The 18994-nt window shown below is 37.0% G+C and overlaps 1 protein-coding gene across 4 annotated transcripts in view; it reads right to left on the reverse strand.

Annotated features, from left to right (window-relative positions):
* CCDC102B (coiled-coil domain containing 102B) overlaps positions 1-18994 on the reverse strand; it is a 291274-nt gene that overhangs the window by 232286 nt on the left and 39994 nt on the right. For all 4 annotated transcript variants that reach the window (XM_060405587.1, XM_004020403.5, XM_060405586.1 and 1 more), the window contains exons 2-3: positions 4140-4749; positions 2553-2773 (exon numbers count right to left, since the gene is read on the reverse strand). In XM_060405587.1, coding sequence (XP_060261570.1) covers positions 2553-2773; positions 4140-4733 — 815 coding nt within the window. In that variant the 5' untranslated portion in view covers positions 4734-4749. The remainder of the gene's footprint in view (positions 1-2552; positions 2774-4139; positions 4750-18994) is intronic.

The raw sequence follows: 18994 nt of genomic DNA on the forward strand, positions 1-18994 counted from the left end.
TTTATCAAACTGAATAATACTCAGAGTACAAATAATAGAAAAACTTCAGTGTTTTTGATGAGGGGATTCTAGTCAGTGATGATGTTGGGAATGAGTCCCCAAGTTCTCTAGGTTAATTGTTGTACTCTAGTCAAGAGAAGTTTCCCACTAAGTGGGAACATAGAAAAAAATACATTCCCATCTTCTCAATTCCAGCCACCCACTCACTGAGATTGCAGGAGAAAGAATTTAAAAGATTAGACAGATTTATTGTAACAGTGTATACTATATCCTTGGGAAACATTCTCTTATATAGAAGAAAAAAAAAAAGATTCTGCAACTTCCTCCTGGGGATTTCTGGCTAATGTTAATTCATGGACTCTTGGGACTCCCTTTCTTAAAGGGAGAGTAAGGAAGCAAAATGGAATCAAAAGTCCTGTTTCCACCTTCATTCTGTCTAGCCTGTCTACAGTTTATATATCGAAGCTGCTGAGAACTGGAGGATTTACTTACCATGGGAATTATTCATTTATCCCAAGAAGTCAAAACATAAATGATGTATACATGAGTACGTGTACAAGTGAGAGTGTAAAGACAAAAAGGTGTATCATTCAAGCTGGCACCTTGGGGAGTTTACATGTCGGAAACAGCATTTTCACATTATTCTTGTTACGATATGTTGGTGAAGTAACGCGAGTGGGTTGGAGAGAAGTCTATAACCACTAAAAGTTAAATCCTTCAAGAATGAAGCCCAGAGGTTAGAACTTGACTGAGACTTGTAGTTCAAGAGTAAATTAATTGTTAATATGGGTGCAGGACACTTGCCCGGAGAATCCCCATGAACAGAGGAGTCTGGTGGGCTACAGTCCATGGGATCGCAAAGAGTTAGATGTGACTGAGCGACTAAGCATAGCACATGGGCGCAGGCATAAAATTCAATTGTATTCTCTTTTGCTACTAATGTTGATCACTTCTGTTAGGAATTTACACTTGGTAGTAGAATAACAAATATTTATTACCTACACAGATACTTGTGTTATCATAATCTGTGCATATAGTGAGGTACAAAGAATCTGAAAAAGGGAATTTGGGTAGGAATAAATTTCAAAGGGACTCATGAGAGGCTTGTGGCTGACAGAAAAGGATTGACAGGTATAGAGCTTAGGGTATTTGTGAGAGGTTTGTGTGCATACTTATCACTGTTTCAATCCATTTAAACCAGGCGAATTAAAACCATTATATAATATATAGTTATATGCATACTTAGTGATAATATACACTCCCAGTTTTTTTTTATTTTGTCCATTAAGAATCTTATAACAAAAGAGAATGGAAAAATAATTATTTTCAGATCTAGGGGCCACATTTTAAAGTACCACTGAATACTCCACACAATGCTAATAATTTTCTAGGGTAATCAAGAGGGAACAACAACAAAAAACTCATGTTGAGTAATTCATATTAGAGACTGCTTTCCTAGGCATCGTCTTTGATACTCATAAGATTTCAGTGCAGAGGGCAGAAGTGATAGCATGTGACTTGTGAAGCAAAGTCATTAAAATACCATCTATTTCTCTCTGTGCCCTTCGGATGCTCACGTTCAGCCAAGCCATTATGCCACGAGGGAGCCAAGTGGCCACACAAATAGGCCACATGAAGATGTTCCAACTAAGACCCAGAGGAGAAAAAAAGATCAACTGCCAGATCTGGGAGTAAGTGAGGCTTCAGATGATACACTACACCCCCACACACCTAAAGTCACCCCGTCCTTTGAGCCATTCCAGCTGAAGACACATGTAGCAAGAGATGAGCTGTCCATACAGATTCATGCTCAAGATTCATGAGCAGAATACCTGGTGACTGCTATCTCAATAATAATCATCATTTGGGAAATTCTGTTATGAAACAATAGACCGTTGGAACACAGGCGTCACTATCCATATTTTTATGAAGCTGACAATAGCACACTCTTGGTTAATCCAATGTCACATATTTAGAGTATGTCAGAACAAGATGAATGTCAGGGTATATTAATCTCAAGTCTAGTGTCCTTCCTCTATACCCCAAATGGTCAACGAAGAAAGCATCTTTTTTTGGCAATCAATACCTCACAAAATTGTGAGCTGACCATTATGAATATTAACGTTATCCAACTTTACTGACTCACTGAAATCTATGAGTGCTGTAAAAGTTAGATAGTACATAGGCTATGTTAACCATATACGTTAGTAATTCAAATATAATAAACGTGAATCTACCAGAGATGATGAGAACAAGGCTAAGATAAAAAAAGATAAAAACTAACATGTTGTAACTTTTCAAAATTCAAAATGGTGAATTTTAATCTCTGCCACCAATATGGTCATAGATTGTCACACTGAAAATTAATTTCCAGATCATGTTTAAGAAATAGAGCCTCATGGACAATATCATGCAACACATTTTTAAATATTAGTAATTAATATTTTAGTCATAGGTAAAATACTTTACCAAATGGCCAGTTTACAAGACTTCATAATTTTAAGAAGTCTGAAAGACAGACTTGATTAAGGAAGACAGTGATTAGTACTTACTCCCTTTCTTTCCATAAGACTTTTTGGAAATCATCCAAATGCCCCTGCAAAGCTGAAAGTTCAGGCACTTCATTCTCCAGAGGCAGATTTATTGCCTGCAGTCTTAATCCAGGTCTCACTGTACAATTTTCAGAAACGCCATTCTTGAATAAATCAGGACAGTCTAGACTGAGTTTCATCCCCTCACTTAATTTTAATGGGTCAATAATTAAACTCCCTTCCTGAAAGAAAAAACAACAAAAACAATGATTAGTGTTGAATTTTAAAATTCAATGTAGAGAAATCATGAAAAAAAAATATTTGAATAGAAATAAAATGTTATGATTCAACATCAAATTTTTATTTTCATTTATTTATCATTCTCTTAAAGTGGTATATGGTCAAAGTTTAACTTATAATTTCTCAGGCTTTTTTTCCCTTTCAGTGTCCTACCTTATTTTAATAAAACAAGTATCCCCACAGTGTTTTAAAAGTTTTCATTTACAATGAAGTCGACATTATATCTACCATAAACCCTATACATCATGGAAAAGCTTAACATTTTAGATGGAATCATAGAAGAGCAAGATATTATTTTTTTGTTTTAGAGGTAGAATTAAATAGAAAGGAGTAATAATATAAACAGTAAATAGTATAAACGATTTAAAGAGATAACATGAACTCCTAGTTTCCTTAAGCATGTTCTGTGAGTTGTTAATGAAAGAAAGTGAAAGTGAAAATGGCTTAGTCCAGTCCAACTCTTTGCAACCCCATGAACTATACAGTCCATGGAATTCTCCAGGCCAGAATACTGGAGTGAGTAGTCATGCCCTTCTCCGGAGAATCTTCCCAACCCAGGGATTGAACCCAGGTCTCCTGCATTGCAAACGGATTCTTTTACCAGCTGAGCCAGAAGGGAAGCCCAGTATTTATCAAATTACCACATGACCCTGCAATCCCACTCCTGTTAATATAGCCAGAGAAAAACATGCCCCAAATGATACATGCACCCCAATGTTCATTGCAGCACTGTTTACAATAGGTAAGACATGGAAGCAACCTAAATATCCCTCGACAGAGTCATGGATAAAGAAGATACATATATACAAGGGAATATTACTCAACCATTAAAAATAATGAAATAATGCCATCTGCAGCAACATGGATGGACCTAGAGATTGTTAGGAAAAACAACGCATGTATATGTAAAACTGAATCACTTTGCTGTACAGTAGGAATTAACACAATATTGTAAATCAACTATAACTCAATAAAAAATTTTGTTGTTTTTTTTTTAAAGAGGAGGAAATTTGGTCAATAGACACATACAGAGGAAAATGGGTGTGAAAACACTGGGAGAAGATGACTGTCTGATAGCCAAGGAAGAAGGACTCAGTGGAAGCCAGCCCTGCTAACACTTTGATCTCAGACTTCTAGCCTCTAGAATGGTGAGAAAATAAATTTCTATTTCTGATGTCACCCAGTTTGTGGTCTTTTGTTCTAGCAGCCGAAACAACAAATCCAGATGGCTTTGCTATCTTCCCGCCCCTCCTTGTGACTAGACACAGCATTCACATATGCACACAATCTCTGGATTCTTCTCCTGACCTTACTATTTGCGTTCTCCTTGGTGGGAAATTCTCTTTTTCCCAAACACTCTCTGATGGACTCACACGTTTTGGAACCAATTTGCAATGGGTCTCTCTGTGCACGGGCCACTTCGGGGAAACCAGGAAGCTTTCGGTCCTGGGTGGCCTCCGCCGGATGAGGCAAAGGCTGCTTCTTTTTCAGAGCACTCAGCTCTTTCACGGCCATGTCTAACTTGATTCTGAGTTGCCTGCCTTCCTCCCTGGCGCTGTTCCTTTCGGCTCGAACTTTACTCCACTTTTCCCTCCAGTTAGCAGTGCAGTCCGACCACCACCGCATGGTCTTCTCCATCTGAGCGGCGCGGGCCTTGACCTCCTCCAGCTCCCGCAGGCGAAGCTCAGCGCCGATATCCCACTCGCTGGTGCTCCAGGAGGGAGCATGGCCAGTGAGGGCGGCAGGAGACTGCGGCCCGAGAGGAGACGGACAGGAGCTGCGGGGGTCCCCGCGGGCCGGGGCAGGTGCCGCCAGGTCGCACGATGATCTCACCAACCCCGACTGCTGCATGCCGAAGAGGTGTGTTTCCTCGATTAACCGATGAATGGAATCTAAATTCATGTTTATCTTTTCAGGCCTAAGAAAAGACAGGGAACATAATTGCATTTGAATTTCTTCTTCAATGATAAGAGCAAGACCTACCTTGAGTTGACAGAAACAAGGCATCTTTCCAACACTGCATGTTTTTCTTTCCACAGTAACTAAAAATATAGAGGAATTCGTGCGTTCGTAATTCTCCTCAAAGAAACAGAAATTACTCCCATTTAATTTTGCCGAACAAATACAAATAAATATGTAGAGACCCAATTGGGGCTAGCGTGGGACACAAATAATTCATTTTAACAAATCCGGTCCTTTTCAGGTAATATTTATTGCAACACACATTGACCATTAACTGCTCAATGGTCCCCTTTTCCCTGCTAACTAAAGCACGATTTGTTCAAGTAGAAGGCAGAAGCTATTGATCTCTGGAAGGTTAAAACCCTATTTCATCTCAGGAGGGGCTAAATCATCTAAGTCTTCCATGACAGACCCCCATTTAACTCTTAAAGCAACATATGACTTGGTTCTGGCTGATGAGATGGGAGGGGAAATCTGCTAGAAAAATGTGAAAATATGAGAATGAGAACCCTTTCCTTCTGCCATCTTCCTACCTGAACAAGGCCATGAACTAGAAAGACAGCAAGTGTAAAAGGTGCCCTGTAAGGTTAAAAATGGTGGAACAGGAGAGAAAGCACCTGATGTAATGATGGCGCTACAGCATGGAACATAGAAGCCATGGCTCTAGTCTCCTTGCTATGTGAGAATGATTACCCGTATTTATTTAAGCTATGATGACTTTTCTGTTACTTGCAGTCATGATGACTAACTGATACATGAGTAAATTTCCTACCATGGCTCATATCATTATAAGTTCAAAAAATGAAATATTATGAGTAAGATGTAGTCTTTGTCCTTAAAGATTTTATAGTCTAAATTTAAAATACATAATATGCCTATAAATATATTTTAAATCAAATTTAGTATTACTTTATGTGTCAAATCAATGTTAGCTTCCTAGGGTGTTTACAGGGTCCTTTAGGGAACACTGCTAAAGAAATGATGGACTGTTCTTCAGAAATTTAGAGGCATCACAGATGACATTGAACAGAGTCTCAGCAATTTCAAAGCTTTAAAAGGGAATTAAAAACAGTTTCAAGTATAAATAGCAAAGACTAATTGGTAAATGCAAACCTTTCTTATCAGTATGTACACCCATTACCTTATTCTATATAGCAACATAGCCACATTAAAGATTTTAGCAAGTGGAACGTGTTCTTTAAAATAAATGCTCAGAACATGCAGGTTAATTTACAAGTTCATAAAGTTCTGTGTTTATATAAGATTACCCATTTTTATTATCAAAGAACATTTTTTCTGGTGTAAATAATCTTAGATAACATTTTATATTCATGACATTAGTTACTCCCTTTTTCATTTCCTTTTATATAGTTATAGATCATAAACTGCCTTTTAATGAACCATCTATTTAATCAACTGAAGGGGTTTCATTATCTCGATTAAGTTACAAAATAAACTTTGATTCACTGGAAAAAACAGACAATATAATATTAAATGCATATTACTTTCAGTTGTAGTAAAAAGAAACAACCACATTTTAATAAGTATTCTGTAGAGATGCCAAACCAATTCACTCCTTATTATAGTATTTATGATAATAATACAGATTCATGGTAATTATTTTTGTTAGCATTAGTATATGTCCAATCATATTTGAATTAGTGCTGACTTGGAGTAAATGTTCCTTTCATTCACTGTAATTCAGAGGCAATGGTAATATACCTGACCAAGTTTCTTGGACTTTTAGTAAACTAAGACCAATATTTAAAAAAAAAAAAAAAAGATACATGCTTAATTACAAGCATGTATCACTTGCTCACTTGTGTCCGTTTATTTGCAACACCATGGACTGTAGCCTGCCAGGCTCCTCTGTCTGTGGGATTCTCCAGGCAAGAATACTGGAGTGGGTTCCCATTTCCTTCTCCAGGGGATCTTCCTGACCCTGAGACTGTGCCCTATTTCTCCTGCATTGGCAGGTGGATTCTTTACCACTGAACCACCTTGGTATCTGTATATATATATTTTATACATATAAATATTTAATGCTGTATTTCTTTTAGTAGAAATTTACAAATGAATACAGAAAATTTATTTCAACATATTAAACTTAAATTTAACCTTACTATTTTAAAAAATAAATCAGTATCATAAAATTGTAATATCCTTAAAATGTCTCATTAACTTTTATTAAAATTTTTATTTATTTATTTATTTTTAATAGAAATTTGTTTATTTTAATTGGAGGTTAATTACTTTACAATATTGTATTGGTTTTGCCATACATCAACATGAATCCACCACGGGTATACCCTTGTTCCCCATCCTGAACCCCCCTCCCTCCTCCCTCCCCATACCATCCTTCTGGCTCATCCCAGTGCATCAGCCCCAAGCATCTAGTATCATGCATAGAACCTGGACTGGAAATTCATTTCATATATGATATTACACATGCTTCAATGCCATTCTCCCAAATCACCCTCGCCTTCTCCCACAGAGTCCAAAAGACTGTTCTATACATCTGTGTCGGTTTTGCTGTCTCACATACAGGGTTATCATTACCATCTTTCTAAATTCCATATATATGCGTTAGTATACTGTATTGGTGTTTTTAATTTTGGCTTACTTCACTCTTTATAATCGGCTCCAGTTTTACCCACCTCATTAGAAGTGATTCAAATGTATTCTTTTTAATGGCTGAGTAATACTCCATTGTGTATATGTACCACAGCTTTCTTATCCCTTCATCTGCTGATGGACATCTAGGTTGTTTCCATGTCCTGGCTATTATAAATAGTGCTGCGATGAACATTGGGGTACACATGTCTCTTTCAATTCTGGTTTCTCTGGTGTGTATGCCCAGTAGTGGGATTGCTGGGTCATAAGGCAGTTCTATTTCCAGTTTTTAAGGAATCTCCACACTGTTCTCCATAGGGGCTGTACTAGTTTGCATTCCCACCAACAGTGTATGAGGGTTCCCTTTTCTCCACACCCTCTTCAGCATTTATTGCTTGCAGACTTTTGGATAGCAGCCATTCTGACTGGCGTGAAATGGTACCTCATTGTGATTTTGATTTGCATTTCTCTGATAATGAGTGATGTTGAGCATCTTTTCATGTGTTTGTTAGTCATCTGTATGTCTTCCTTGGAGAAATATCTGTTTAGATCTTTGGCCCATTTTTTGACTGGGTCATTTATTTTTCTGGAATTGAGCTGCAGGAGTTGCTTCTATATTTTTGAGATTAGCTCTTTGTCAGTTGCTTCATTTGCTATTATTTTCTCCCATTCAGAAGGCTGTCTTTTCACCTTGCTTATCGTTTCCTTTGTTGTGCAGAAGCTTTTAATTTTAATTAGGTCCCATTTGTTTTATTTTTGCTTTTATTTCCAATATTCTGGGAGATGAGACATAGAGGATCCTGCTGTGATTTATGTTTCAGACTGTTTTGCCTATGTTCTCCTCTAGGAGTTTTACAGTTTCTGGTCTTATGTTTAGATCTTTAATCCGTTTTGCATTTATTTTTGAGTATGGTGTTAGAAAGTGTTCTAGTTTCATTCTTTTAAAAGTGGTTAACCAGTTTTCCCAGCACCACTTGTTAAAGAGATTGTCTTTACTCCATTGTATATTCTTGCCTCCTTTGTCAAAGATAAGGTGTCCATATATGTGTGGATTTATCTCTGGGCTTTCTATTTTGTTCCATCGGTCTATATTTCTGTCTTTGTGCCAGTACCATACTGTCCTGATGACTGTGGCTTTGTAGTAGAGCCTGAAGTCAGGCAGTTTGGTTCCTCCAGTTCCATTCTTGTTTCTCAAGATTGCTTTGGCTATTCGAGATTTTTTGTATTTCCATACAAATTGTGAAATTATTTGTTCTAGCTCTGTAAAAAATACCGCTGGCAGCTTGGTGGGGATTTCATTGAATCTATAGATTGCTTTGGGTAGTATACTCATTTTCACTATATTGATTTTTCTGATCCATGAACATGGTATATTTCTCCATCTATTAGTGTCCTCTTTGATTTCTTTTCACCAGTGTTTTATAGTTTTCTATATATAGGTCTTTAGTTTCTTTAGGTAGATATATTCCTAAGTTGTTGGTTTTTTTTTTTTTTCATTGCAATGGTGAATGGAATTGTTTCCTTAATTTCTCTTTCTGTTTTCTCATTGTTAGTGTATAGGTATGCAAAGGATTTCTGTGTGTTGAATTGATTAGCTCCTTTTAATTTTCTGTGGGTGTATAGGTATGCAAAGGATTTCTGATGTGTTGTGAGTAGTCCTACAACTTTGTCTTATACTCATTGTCCTAGTATACTGTTTTGTGTGGACTCTTATAAGGGTTTTCATCCATCTCATCAGAACTGATTCATGTCAGCTGAGTGTGAGTGTCATCAAACAGTGAGAGTTTTAGTTCTTCTTTTCCAATCTGGATTCCTTTTATTTCTTTTTCTGCTCTGATTGCTGTGGCCAAAACTTCCAAAACTATGTTGAATTGTAGTGGTGAGAGTGGGCACCCTTGTCTTGTTCCTGGCTTTAGGGGAAATGCTTTCAAATTTTCACCATTGAAGATAATGTTTGCTGTGGGTTTGTCATATATAGCTTTTATTATGTTGAGGTATGTTCCTTCTATTCCTGCTTTCTGGAGGGTTTTTGTCATAAATGGATGTTGAATTTTGTCAGAGGCTTTCTCTGCATAAAATGAGATGATCATATGGCTTTTATTTTTCAGTTTGTTAATGTGGTGTATTACATCGATTGATTTGTGGATACTGAAGAATCTTTGCATCCCTGGGATAAAGCCCACTTGGTCATGGTGTATGATCTTTTTAATATGTTGTTGGATTCTGATTGCTAGAATTTTGTTAAGGATTTTTGCGTCTATGTTCATCAGTGATATTGGCCTATAGATTTCTTTTTTTGTGTGGCATCTTTGTCAGGTTTTGGTATTAGGGTGATGGTGGCCTCATAGAATGAGTTTGGATGTTTACCTTCCTCTGCAATTTTCTGGAAGAGTTTGAGTAGGATAAGTGTTAGCTCTTCTCCAAGTTTTTGGTAGAATTCAGGTGTAAAGCCATCTGGACCTGGGCTTTTGTTTTCTGGAAGATTTCTGATTACAGTTTCAATTTCTATGCTTGTGATGGGTCTGTTAAGATTTTCTATTTATTCCTGGTTCATTTTTGGAAAGTTGTACTTTTCTAAGAATTTGTCCACTTCTTCCACATTGTCCATTTTATTTGCATATAATTGCTGATAGTAGTGTCATGATCCTTTGTATTTCTGTGTTGTCTGTTGTGATCTCTCCATTTTCATTTCTAATTTTATTGATTTGATTTTTCTCCCTTTGTTTCTTGATGAGTCTGGCTAATGGTTTGTCAATTTTATTTATCCTTTCAAAGAACCAGCTTTAGGCTTTGTTAATTTTTGCTATGACTCTTTTGTTTCTTTTGCATTTATTTCTGCCCTAATTTTTAAGATTTCTTTCCTTCTACTAACTCTGGGGTTCTCCATTTCTTCCTTTTCTAGTTGCTTTAGGTGTAGATTAGGTTGTTTATTTGACTTTTTTCTTGTTTCTTGAGGTATGCCTGTATTGCTATGAATCTTCCCCTTAGCACTGCTTTTACAGTGTCCCACAGGTTTGGGGTTGTTGTTTTTTCATTTTCATTCATTTCTATACATATTTTGATTTCTTTTTTTATTTTTTCTGTGATTTATTGGTTATTCAGCAGCATGTTGTTCAGCCTCCATATGTTGGAATTTTTAATAGTTTTTCTCCTATAATTGAGATCAATCTTCATTGTGGTCAGAAAAGATGCTTAGAATGATTTCAATTTTTTTTAAATTTACCAGTGCTAGATTTATGGCCCAGGATGTGATCTATCCAGGAGAAGTTTCTGTGTGCACTTGAGAAAAGGTGAAATTCATTGTTTTGGGGTGAAATGTCCTATAGATATCAATTAGGTCTAACTGGTCTATTGTATCATTTAAAGTTTGTGTTTCCTTGTTAATTTTCTGTTTAGTTGATCTATCCATAGGTGTGAGTGGGGTATTAAAGTCTCCCACTATTATTGTGTTATTGTTAATTTCCCCTTTCATACTTGTTAACATTTGTCTTATGTATTGTGGTGCTCCTATGTTGGGTGCACATATATTTATAATTGTTATATCTTCTTCTTGGATTGATCCTTTGATCATTATGTAGTATCCTTCTTTGTCTCTTTTCACAGCCTTTGTTTTAAAGTCTATTTTCTTTCTTTCTTTATTTAATTTTTATTTTTTACTTTATTTTACTTTACAATACTGTATTGGTCTATTTTATCTGATATGAGTATTGCTACTCCTGCTTTCTTTTGGTCTCTATTTGCATGGAATATCTTTTTCTAGCCCTTCACTTTCAGTCTGTATGTGTCCCTTGTTTTGAGGTGGGTCTCTTGTAGACAACATATATAGGGGTCTTGTTTTTGTATCCATGCAGCCAGTCTTTATCTTTTGGTTGGGGCATTCAACCCATTTACGTTTAAGGTAATTATTGATAAGTATGATCCCATTACCATTTACTTTATTGTTTTGGGTTCGAGTTTATACACCCTTTTTGTGTTTCCTGTCTAGAGAAGATCCTTCAGCATTTGTTGGAGAGCTGGTTTGGTGGTGCTGAATTCTCAGCTTTTGCTTGTCTGTAAAGCTTTTGATTTTTCCTTCATATTTGAATGAGATCCTTGCTGGGTACAGTAATCTGGGCTGTAGGTTATTTTCTTTCATCACTTTAAGTATGTCCTGCCATTCCCTCCTGGCCTGAAGAATTTCTATTGAAAGATCAGCTGTTATCCTTATGGGAATCCCCTTGTGTGTTATTTGTTGCTTTCCCCTTGCTGCTTTTAATATTTGTTCTTTGTTAATTTGATTAACATGTGTCTTGGGGTGTTTCACCTTTGGTTTGTCTCACTAGTTTTTGATGACTTGATAATTGGATTCTGGTACTTGGAGATCTTACCTGTCAATTAACTCTGTATTTTTTCACATCTGACTAAACAAAATTGAGTGGGATTTAACCCACTCAATTTTGTTTAGTCAGATGTGAAACTTGAACAATATTTCCTGTCCTAAAGTGTTTCTCAAGCAAGTTTAAGTGGGGATATGTAATCCTTATGTGTATTTATTAAAGCACTCATTTTCTCTATACATTTGTACCTAATGTTCATATTTTATTTCAGATGACTATGAAATCATTTGTCAGTGTTTGTAGCACAGAGCCTTTGATATATGGGAAAATATTCTAATGCTTTTGAATCTGGTTTATTATATTGATTTTTGCATAGTTTTTAACCACACACAAAAAAAGGAGTGGGGAGCACTAGGTAACTCTTGGAGGTGATGGACATGTTTATTATCTTGAAAATGATGCTTTCATGAGTGCACACATAGGGCCAAGCTCATCAAATTGTGTACAGTAAATACATGCAGTATTTTATACCAGTGATACCTCAATAAAGCTGTTTTTAAAAATATCAGGCTGCCATGATTACTGCAAGTAGTTTTGAATGCAGTATATAGCCATATTAATAAAATTTGATGGGTCTACAATGTATAGACTATATTACTAAATGTAATATTTCTTGCCCATGAGGAGTTTTATGTGTGAGACATTGGACTCCAGAGTCTATTGGTGCGAGTTCTGACTGTCATTTTCTAGGTAGGTGATCATGGGCAAATCACATAAATTTTCTTTGACTCATACCCTTATTTGTAAAGGAAAACAGAATTATCATGTGCCTTGTTGAGTTCCTGTGACCATTAAGTGGGAAACTGCGTACAGATTGGCTAGCGCAGGCAAGGTGACTGTTATTCTCAGTGCTACACAAGTCACACACATATGTCACCATGGACAGTTGTACTATTTAATTTTTTCAGGTTCTTTCCTTTATTTTGTTTAGTTTTTAAAAAATAATTGGCTGCATTGTGTGGCATTCAGGATCTTAGTTCCCCCACCATGGATCAAACGCATGACCCTAGTACTGGAAGCAAGGGCCTTAACCACTGGACTGCCAAGCAAGTTCCCTCCTTCCCTCTCTTTTGAAAGAGAAAAGTGAAAGTGAAAGTTGCAGTCGTGTCCGACTCTTTGCAAGTTCATGGACTGTAGTCCACGGGATTCTCCAGACCAGAATACGGGAGTGGGTAGCTTTCTCTTCTCCAAGGGATCTTCCCAACCCAGGGATTGAATCCAGACCTCCCACAATGCAGGCGAAAAGCTCTGCTTAAAGATTAGGGATAGCAACAGATAAATGTGATTTATAAAAAAAGGTCTGAATATCATGGAATAAGGGGGTATAATCTTAATTTTTATAACATATGAGTATTATTAAGTGAAATGTTCAGTACTATAATTATCTCTATCCCAGATATGAAGAAACTGGGGCCGAGGGTCCTGATGCAGGTCAGACTTGGTCCCAGTCCAAGTCAGATACTCAGAAGGAGTCAACCCACAGAAAAACGTATCATTATACAAGTGAAAAGAGAGCCAAAGGAAAAAATAAGGAGTATGGGATTAACAACACAAGCTACTATACATAAAACAGATAAGCAACCAGAACTTACTGTAGAACACAGGGAAGAATACTGAATATTTTATAACAATGTATAGTGGAAAATCATCTGAAAAAATACATGCATATACATATAACTAAATCACTTGGCTGTGTACCTAAAACTAACCCAATATTATAAATAAGCTATACTTTATTAAGGAAAAACTTAAAGAAAAAATAAAAGGAAAGATAAAAAAGGAAGAGGTCAGTCCATTTGGGGAATTAAGGAACTTTGAATCCAGGGCCAATGCCTTTCCATATCCACTCTGGTGAGATCATCTTTTAGGTTAATTCACAAATACGTTGGGCAGAGTTCCATTCTGGATATTTTTATGTTCAGATAGCTCCCATTAAACCATCCTACAAGTAGTCGGCTGATTCTGATGTGTTTCAAGTGAATTCATTGTCCTCATTGCTTAAAGGAGCTGCAAGGTCTGGCCTTGTCCACTGCTCCGGGCTTTGGCCACCCTTTGACACACCCATGTGTCTGTTCCTTGCACAAACCTCGCCTCAGCGATCTCGGTGCAACCCAATTGCTAGGCAGGAGCCTGGTCCCCTCTCCCCACATGCCCACCACCCCATCCTTCAGGTAGCAGCTCGTGGGACCTATGCTTGCCTCTCTCCCACCCCCTGGAAGCCCTACATCTGAGATCCTCCATTTGGCCTCCTCTGTGATAGTGACATGTCTTCTGCCATCTTGGGATCTTGCTAATTACCAACACCAACCAATCAAGCTAACCATCACAAATTTTAACTCTCTTTGAAAGAAATAAGCAGCGTATTGTGATTTAACACACACCTACGTACGGAAAAAAGTCTCTCTCATACGATGTCTTATGTTATCAGAAGAATGAGGTGAACCAGAAATAAAAGCATTTTTGGCAGAAGTTACTTTATCAGAGCAGAAGAAAACCATGTCCAAAGAGATTTTTGTTTTATTGTTTATACTTATTGCTTTCCATTAACCTATAGGAAATGAATTCTAAATGAAGCCTGTCTTGTTTTTTTTTTTTTTTTCCTAAGAAGTATAGGATCTCTAATGCACATGCAATAATGTTAACAAAAGCCATAAGCAAGGAGAAAATAGATTGATTCATATACTAAAGATAATGTTAAGGAACATTTGTTGCTATATACATGACGCCATTCACTGTGATAAAAAGAGAAAAAGAAGAACCAGTTTTTAATATTCAGGAAAGTAAAACATCATATTGCACTATAAAAGTGTGGCCTGTTAAACATGCACAAGTGATTAGCATGAAGACCTATGCAATTTGTATGGGTCAAAGCAGAAAAATACAATATATTTTTAGGAGTGTTTTGCAAGAGAACACTAAATATTAAATGGGAAGACTGCAGTTGTGATAGTGAGGTAAATGAAATAATTACAGAGAATGACAATATAACATCACATCAAGATAGATCAAGTGTTGCCCACAATATTTTTAAAATACAATATTTTAAAAATCCATACACACTATTAAATTATACAGACATTTATAGTCTATATTTGTTGATGTGAATTCAAGATTTTAGAATCATATAGAAGCAGGAAATACTTGCACAAATACTAGTCCATGGGATTCTCCAGGCCAGAATACTGGAGTGTGTAGCCTTCTCTTCTCCAAGGGATCTTCCCAACCCAGAGATCGAATCCAGACCTCCCACAATGCAGGCGAAAAGCTCTGCTTAAAGATTAGGGATAGCAGCAGATAAATGTGATTTATAAAAAACGGTCTGAATATCATGGAATAAGGGGGTATAATCTCAAGTTTTATAACATATGAATATTATTAAGTGAAATGTTCAGTACTATAATTATCTCTATCCCAGATATGAAGAAACTAGGGCTGAGGGTCCTGATGCAGATCATACTTGGTCCCAGTCCAAGTCAGATACTCAGAAGGAGTCAACCCACAGAAAAACGTATCATTATACAAGTGAAAAGAGGCAACTTGGATTGCACAAAGAAGGCAACTAAATAATATTAAAAAATATGTACAGATTGCCTATAAAACTTACTGTATTTTCTAAAATCAGTATAGCATAAAATAAGCACAAATGTAAACATTTTAAAACATGTATACTTATGTTTTCCAAAAGTCATTATTGAATTTAAATTTCATTATTTGATCAAATAGAAATCGTCTTTATTTTAAAGAATTGGAACTCATGTGATAAGCCCTGTCTTTTCTTAGCCAACTATTCATTGCTTCCTATCTTTCTACTGCTGCTGCTGCTGCTGCTGCTAAGTCACTTCAGTCGTGTCCCACTCTGTGCGACCCCATAGACAGCAGCCCACCAGGCTTCCCCATCCTTGGTATTCTCCACGCAAGAACACTGGAGTGGGTTGCCATTTCCTTCTCCAATATATGAAAGTGAAAGGTGAAAGTGAAGTTGCTCAGTCCTGTCCGACTCTTAGCGGCCCCATAGACTGCAGCCTACCAGGCTCCTCCACCCATGGGATTTTCCAGGCAAGAGTACTGGAGTGGGGTGCCATTGCCTTCTCTGTCCTATCTTTCTAACTTCTACTATTCCTTAGAATGTTGAAGCCATGTATCACTGTTTTATATCAATGAGATGTCTTTTCTTTAGGTTTTCAGGAAATATTATTTGAGAAAAATAATGTTTCTAAGATAATGCTCCATGATTAAAAAGAAAACCCTCATTTCTTATAAAATAAAATATTTCAGAATAATCTCTCCACATAGCATCTTGCTATTATTGTTACCATTTTCAGACAATATCAGTGTTTTCTACATTTTTAGAGGCTAAAAAATGAATTACTGTTACACATTAAAAGGATAACCCTTTGGGTCACAGGTAAACTTATCAATCTTACTTCTTTGGAATGTGATTTGTAGACATAAAGAAAGATCCAAAATCCACAATCCACTTTATAACGTACCAAGGTATCATTTGTAATGAGTCTTGGAAAAATAAAATTTCTGGGGTTTGGCAGGCTGATTACCTTGAAGTTTTTATAGTGGTCTGCCTGCCAAGTACAAATTTACGTTCAGATAATTTAGAATTTCTTGGAGGATATAGTATAATTTAACTACTTTTCTGTAGTACTGGGGACATCAATCAGGTTCAAGAAAGTTCTGGTTTAAAATATTTATGAAATATCTCATCTGTAAACAAATATTAAGATAGAAAGATACTTTATCTAAGATTTGACCTTATACCTTAAATACATTTCTTCTAACAATACATATAAAATCTATGCTACTTACTATCTATTTGTATGGAAGCCCGACACTTGTTGAACTCCTTAGCATTTTTTAGTATTTATGCTTATTTCAAGGTTTCAGTGAAGGAAACCACAAACTACCCCAATTTTCTCATGTAATCTAATCCAATTTAATAGTGCCAAATAATAAGCCAAAATATCCATTGATATTTTGAGCCAAAAACTGATATTAGTATTAGCGGCAGCAGAACTAGAGAGCCCAGTCAATTTATTTTCATGTAAGAATAATCTTGCTACAATTTCCAGGTGTTTCCAGGTGGCTAACAGGGTGAACATTTTATTGGAAAGAACAGCAAAAACCTGGTCATGTCAAAGATACTACCACCTTCTAAAGGTGAGGAGGTGACACTGAATCTGGAATTTACATTGCAATGGACATGAGTTTGAGCAGACTCCAGGGCCTCCTGTCAAGTGAAGGACAGGAAAGCCTGGCGTGCTGCCATCCATAGAATTGCAAAGAGTCCGACACAACTAAGCAACTGAACAATGGCAACAATATTTATACCATTTGGTAATTTCATAGACATTAGACTGTGTAGAGGACTATAAAGCTGTGTCTGTAAATATCCAGTTCAGTTCAGTCACTCAGCTGTGTCTGACTCTGCGACCCCATGAATCGCAGCACACCAGGCCTCTCTGTCCATCATCAACTCCCGGAGTTCACTCAGACTCACGTCCATCGAGTCCGTGATGCCATCCAGCCATCTCATCCTCTGTCGCCCCCTTCTCCTCCTGCTGCCAATCCCTCCCACCATCAGAGTCTTTTCCAGTGAGTCAACTCTTCGCATGAGGTGGCCAAAGTACTGGAGTTTCAGCTTTAGCATCATTCCTTCCAAAGAAATCCCAGGGCTGATCTCCCTCAGAATGGACTGGTTGGATCTCCTTGCAGTCTAAGGGACTCTCAAGAGTCTTCTCCAACACCACAGTTCAAAAGCATCAATTCTTCGGTGCTCAGCCTTCTTCACAGTCCAACTCTCACATCCATACATGACCACAGGAAAACCCATAGCTTTGACTAGACCAACCTTAGTCGGCAAAGTAATGTCTCTGCTTTTGAATATGCTATCTAGGTTGGTCATAACTTTTCTTCCAAGGAGTAAGCGTCTTTTAATTTCATGGCTGCAATCACCATCTGCAGTGATTTTGGAGCCCCAAAAAATAAAGTCTGGCACTGTTTCCACTGTTTCCCCATCTATTTCCCATGAAATGATGGGACTAGATGCCATGATCTTCATTTTCTGAAATGTTGAGCTTTAAGCCAACTTTTAATTAAAATAAAATCCAGAAGGGCATATACCAAAGAACTCAGAATTCTAATTATTAAGTCATAAAGTGAGAGCAAATGAACCAATGAAAAAACTCCTATCAGTTTCATGACAAGCCAAGTGGTACTGAGAGGACCTATGACTTCTTGTTTCTTTTTCTGTTTGTTCTTTATTTAAAAGCTATTCCTTTGTTAAAATTGTTTAATAATTTAAATTGTTAAATTTCCTTTAATATAGAATTCATCAATATTTTCCATTATTTATGTTCATTTTGTGGTGAGTAAGACCACAAACCATCCCAATTTTGCTATGCATTTCCTAAACAAAATTCCTAAGCCATTTATGTCATTCCCATTTGCTCTTAAAGAATGTGTGTGGCTAAGTCAGAAATTCTTCATGGATCTGGTTACCACTTTGTCGTGAGCAAGAGAAAGCTCTTCTCCTGTCAGTAAGATTCAGCATTTTCTCACACCCATGTGATGGAATGTGTGTAGCTGCCAAATTGCTCTGTATCAGCTGACCAGCAAGTTTTCACAGGCTTAATAATGAAATTTGGAGACTACAACCCAAATGGCTGTCATATTTACTTCTGAAATGCAGTTATAAAAATTTTTAATAAAAATATTTATTCTTAGTCTGTCTGTTCATCATTCAGTCATGCCCCACTCTTTGTGACCCCTGTTCAATTTTCCCAACAGTATATTCTTTACATTAATAATCCAAATCAACTAAAATCTATCCCACTTCAAAAACCAAGAGGAAAAGTTGAAATCAGAAGCAGAAATTTCCTAATGTATCTGCATATTTGTGAGCTATATCTATACATGATATTCCCAAATACTTTGTTTCATTCACCCTATTTCTTACTAAAGGCTTCCCGGGTGGCTTAGTGGTAAAGAATCCACCTGCAATGCAGGAAATGCAGTAGATGTGGGTTCGACCCCTGGGTCAGAAAGATCCCCTGGAGGAGGGCATGGCAACCCACTCCAGTATTCCTACCTGGAGGATCCATGGAGAGAGAAGCTTGGCAGGCTACAGTCCATAAGGTCGCAGAGTCGGACACGACTGAAGTGACTGAGCATACACGCACACACTTCTTACTAAAGCAAAAC

The sequence above is a fragment of the Ovis aries genome, chromosome 23 (genome assembly GCF_016772045.2).
Source record: "Ovis aries strain OAR_USU_Benz2616 breed Rambouillet chromosome 23, ARS-UI_Ramb_v3.0, whole genome shotgun sequence".
NCBI lineage: Eukaryota > Metazoa > Chordata > Mammalia > Artiodactyla > Bovidae > Ovis > Ovis aries.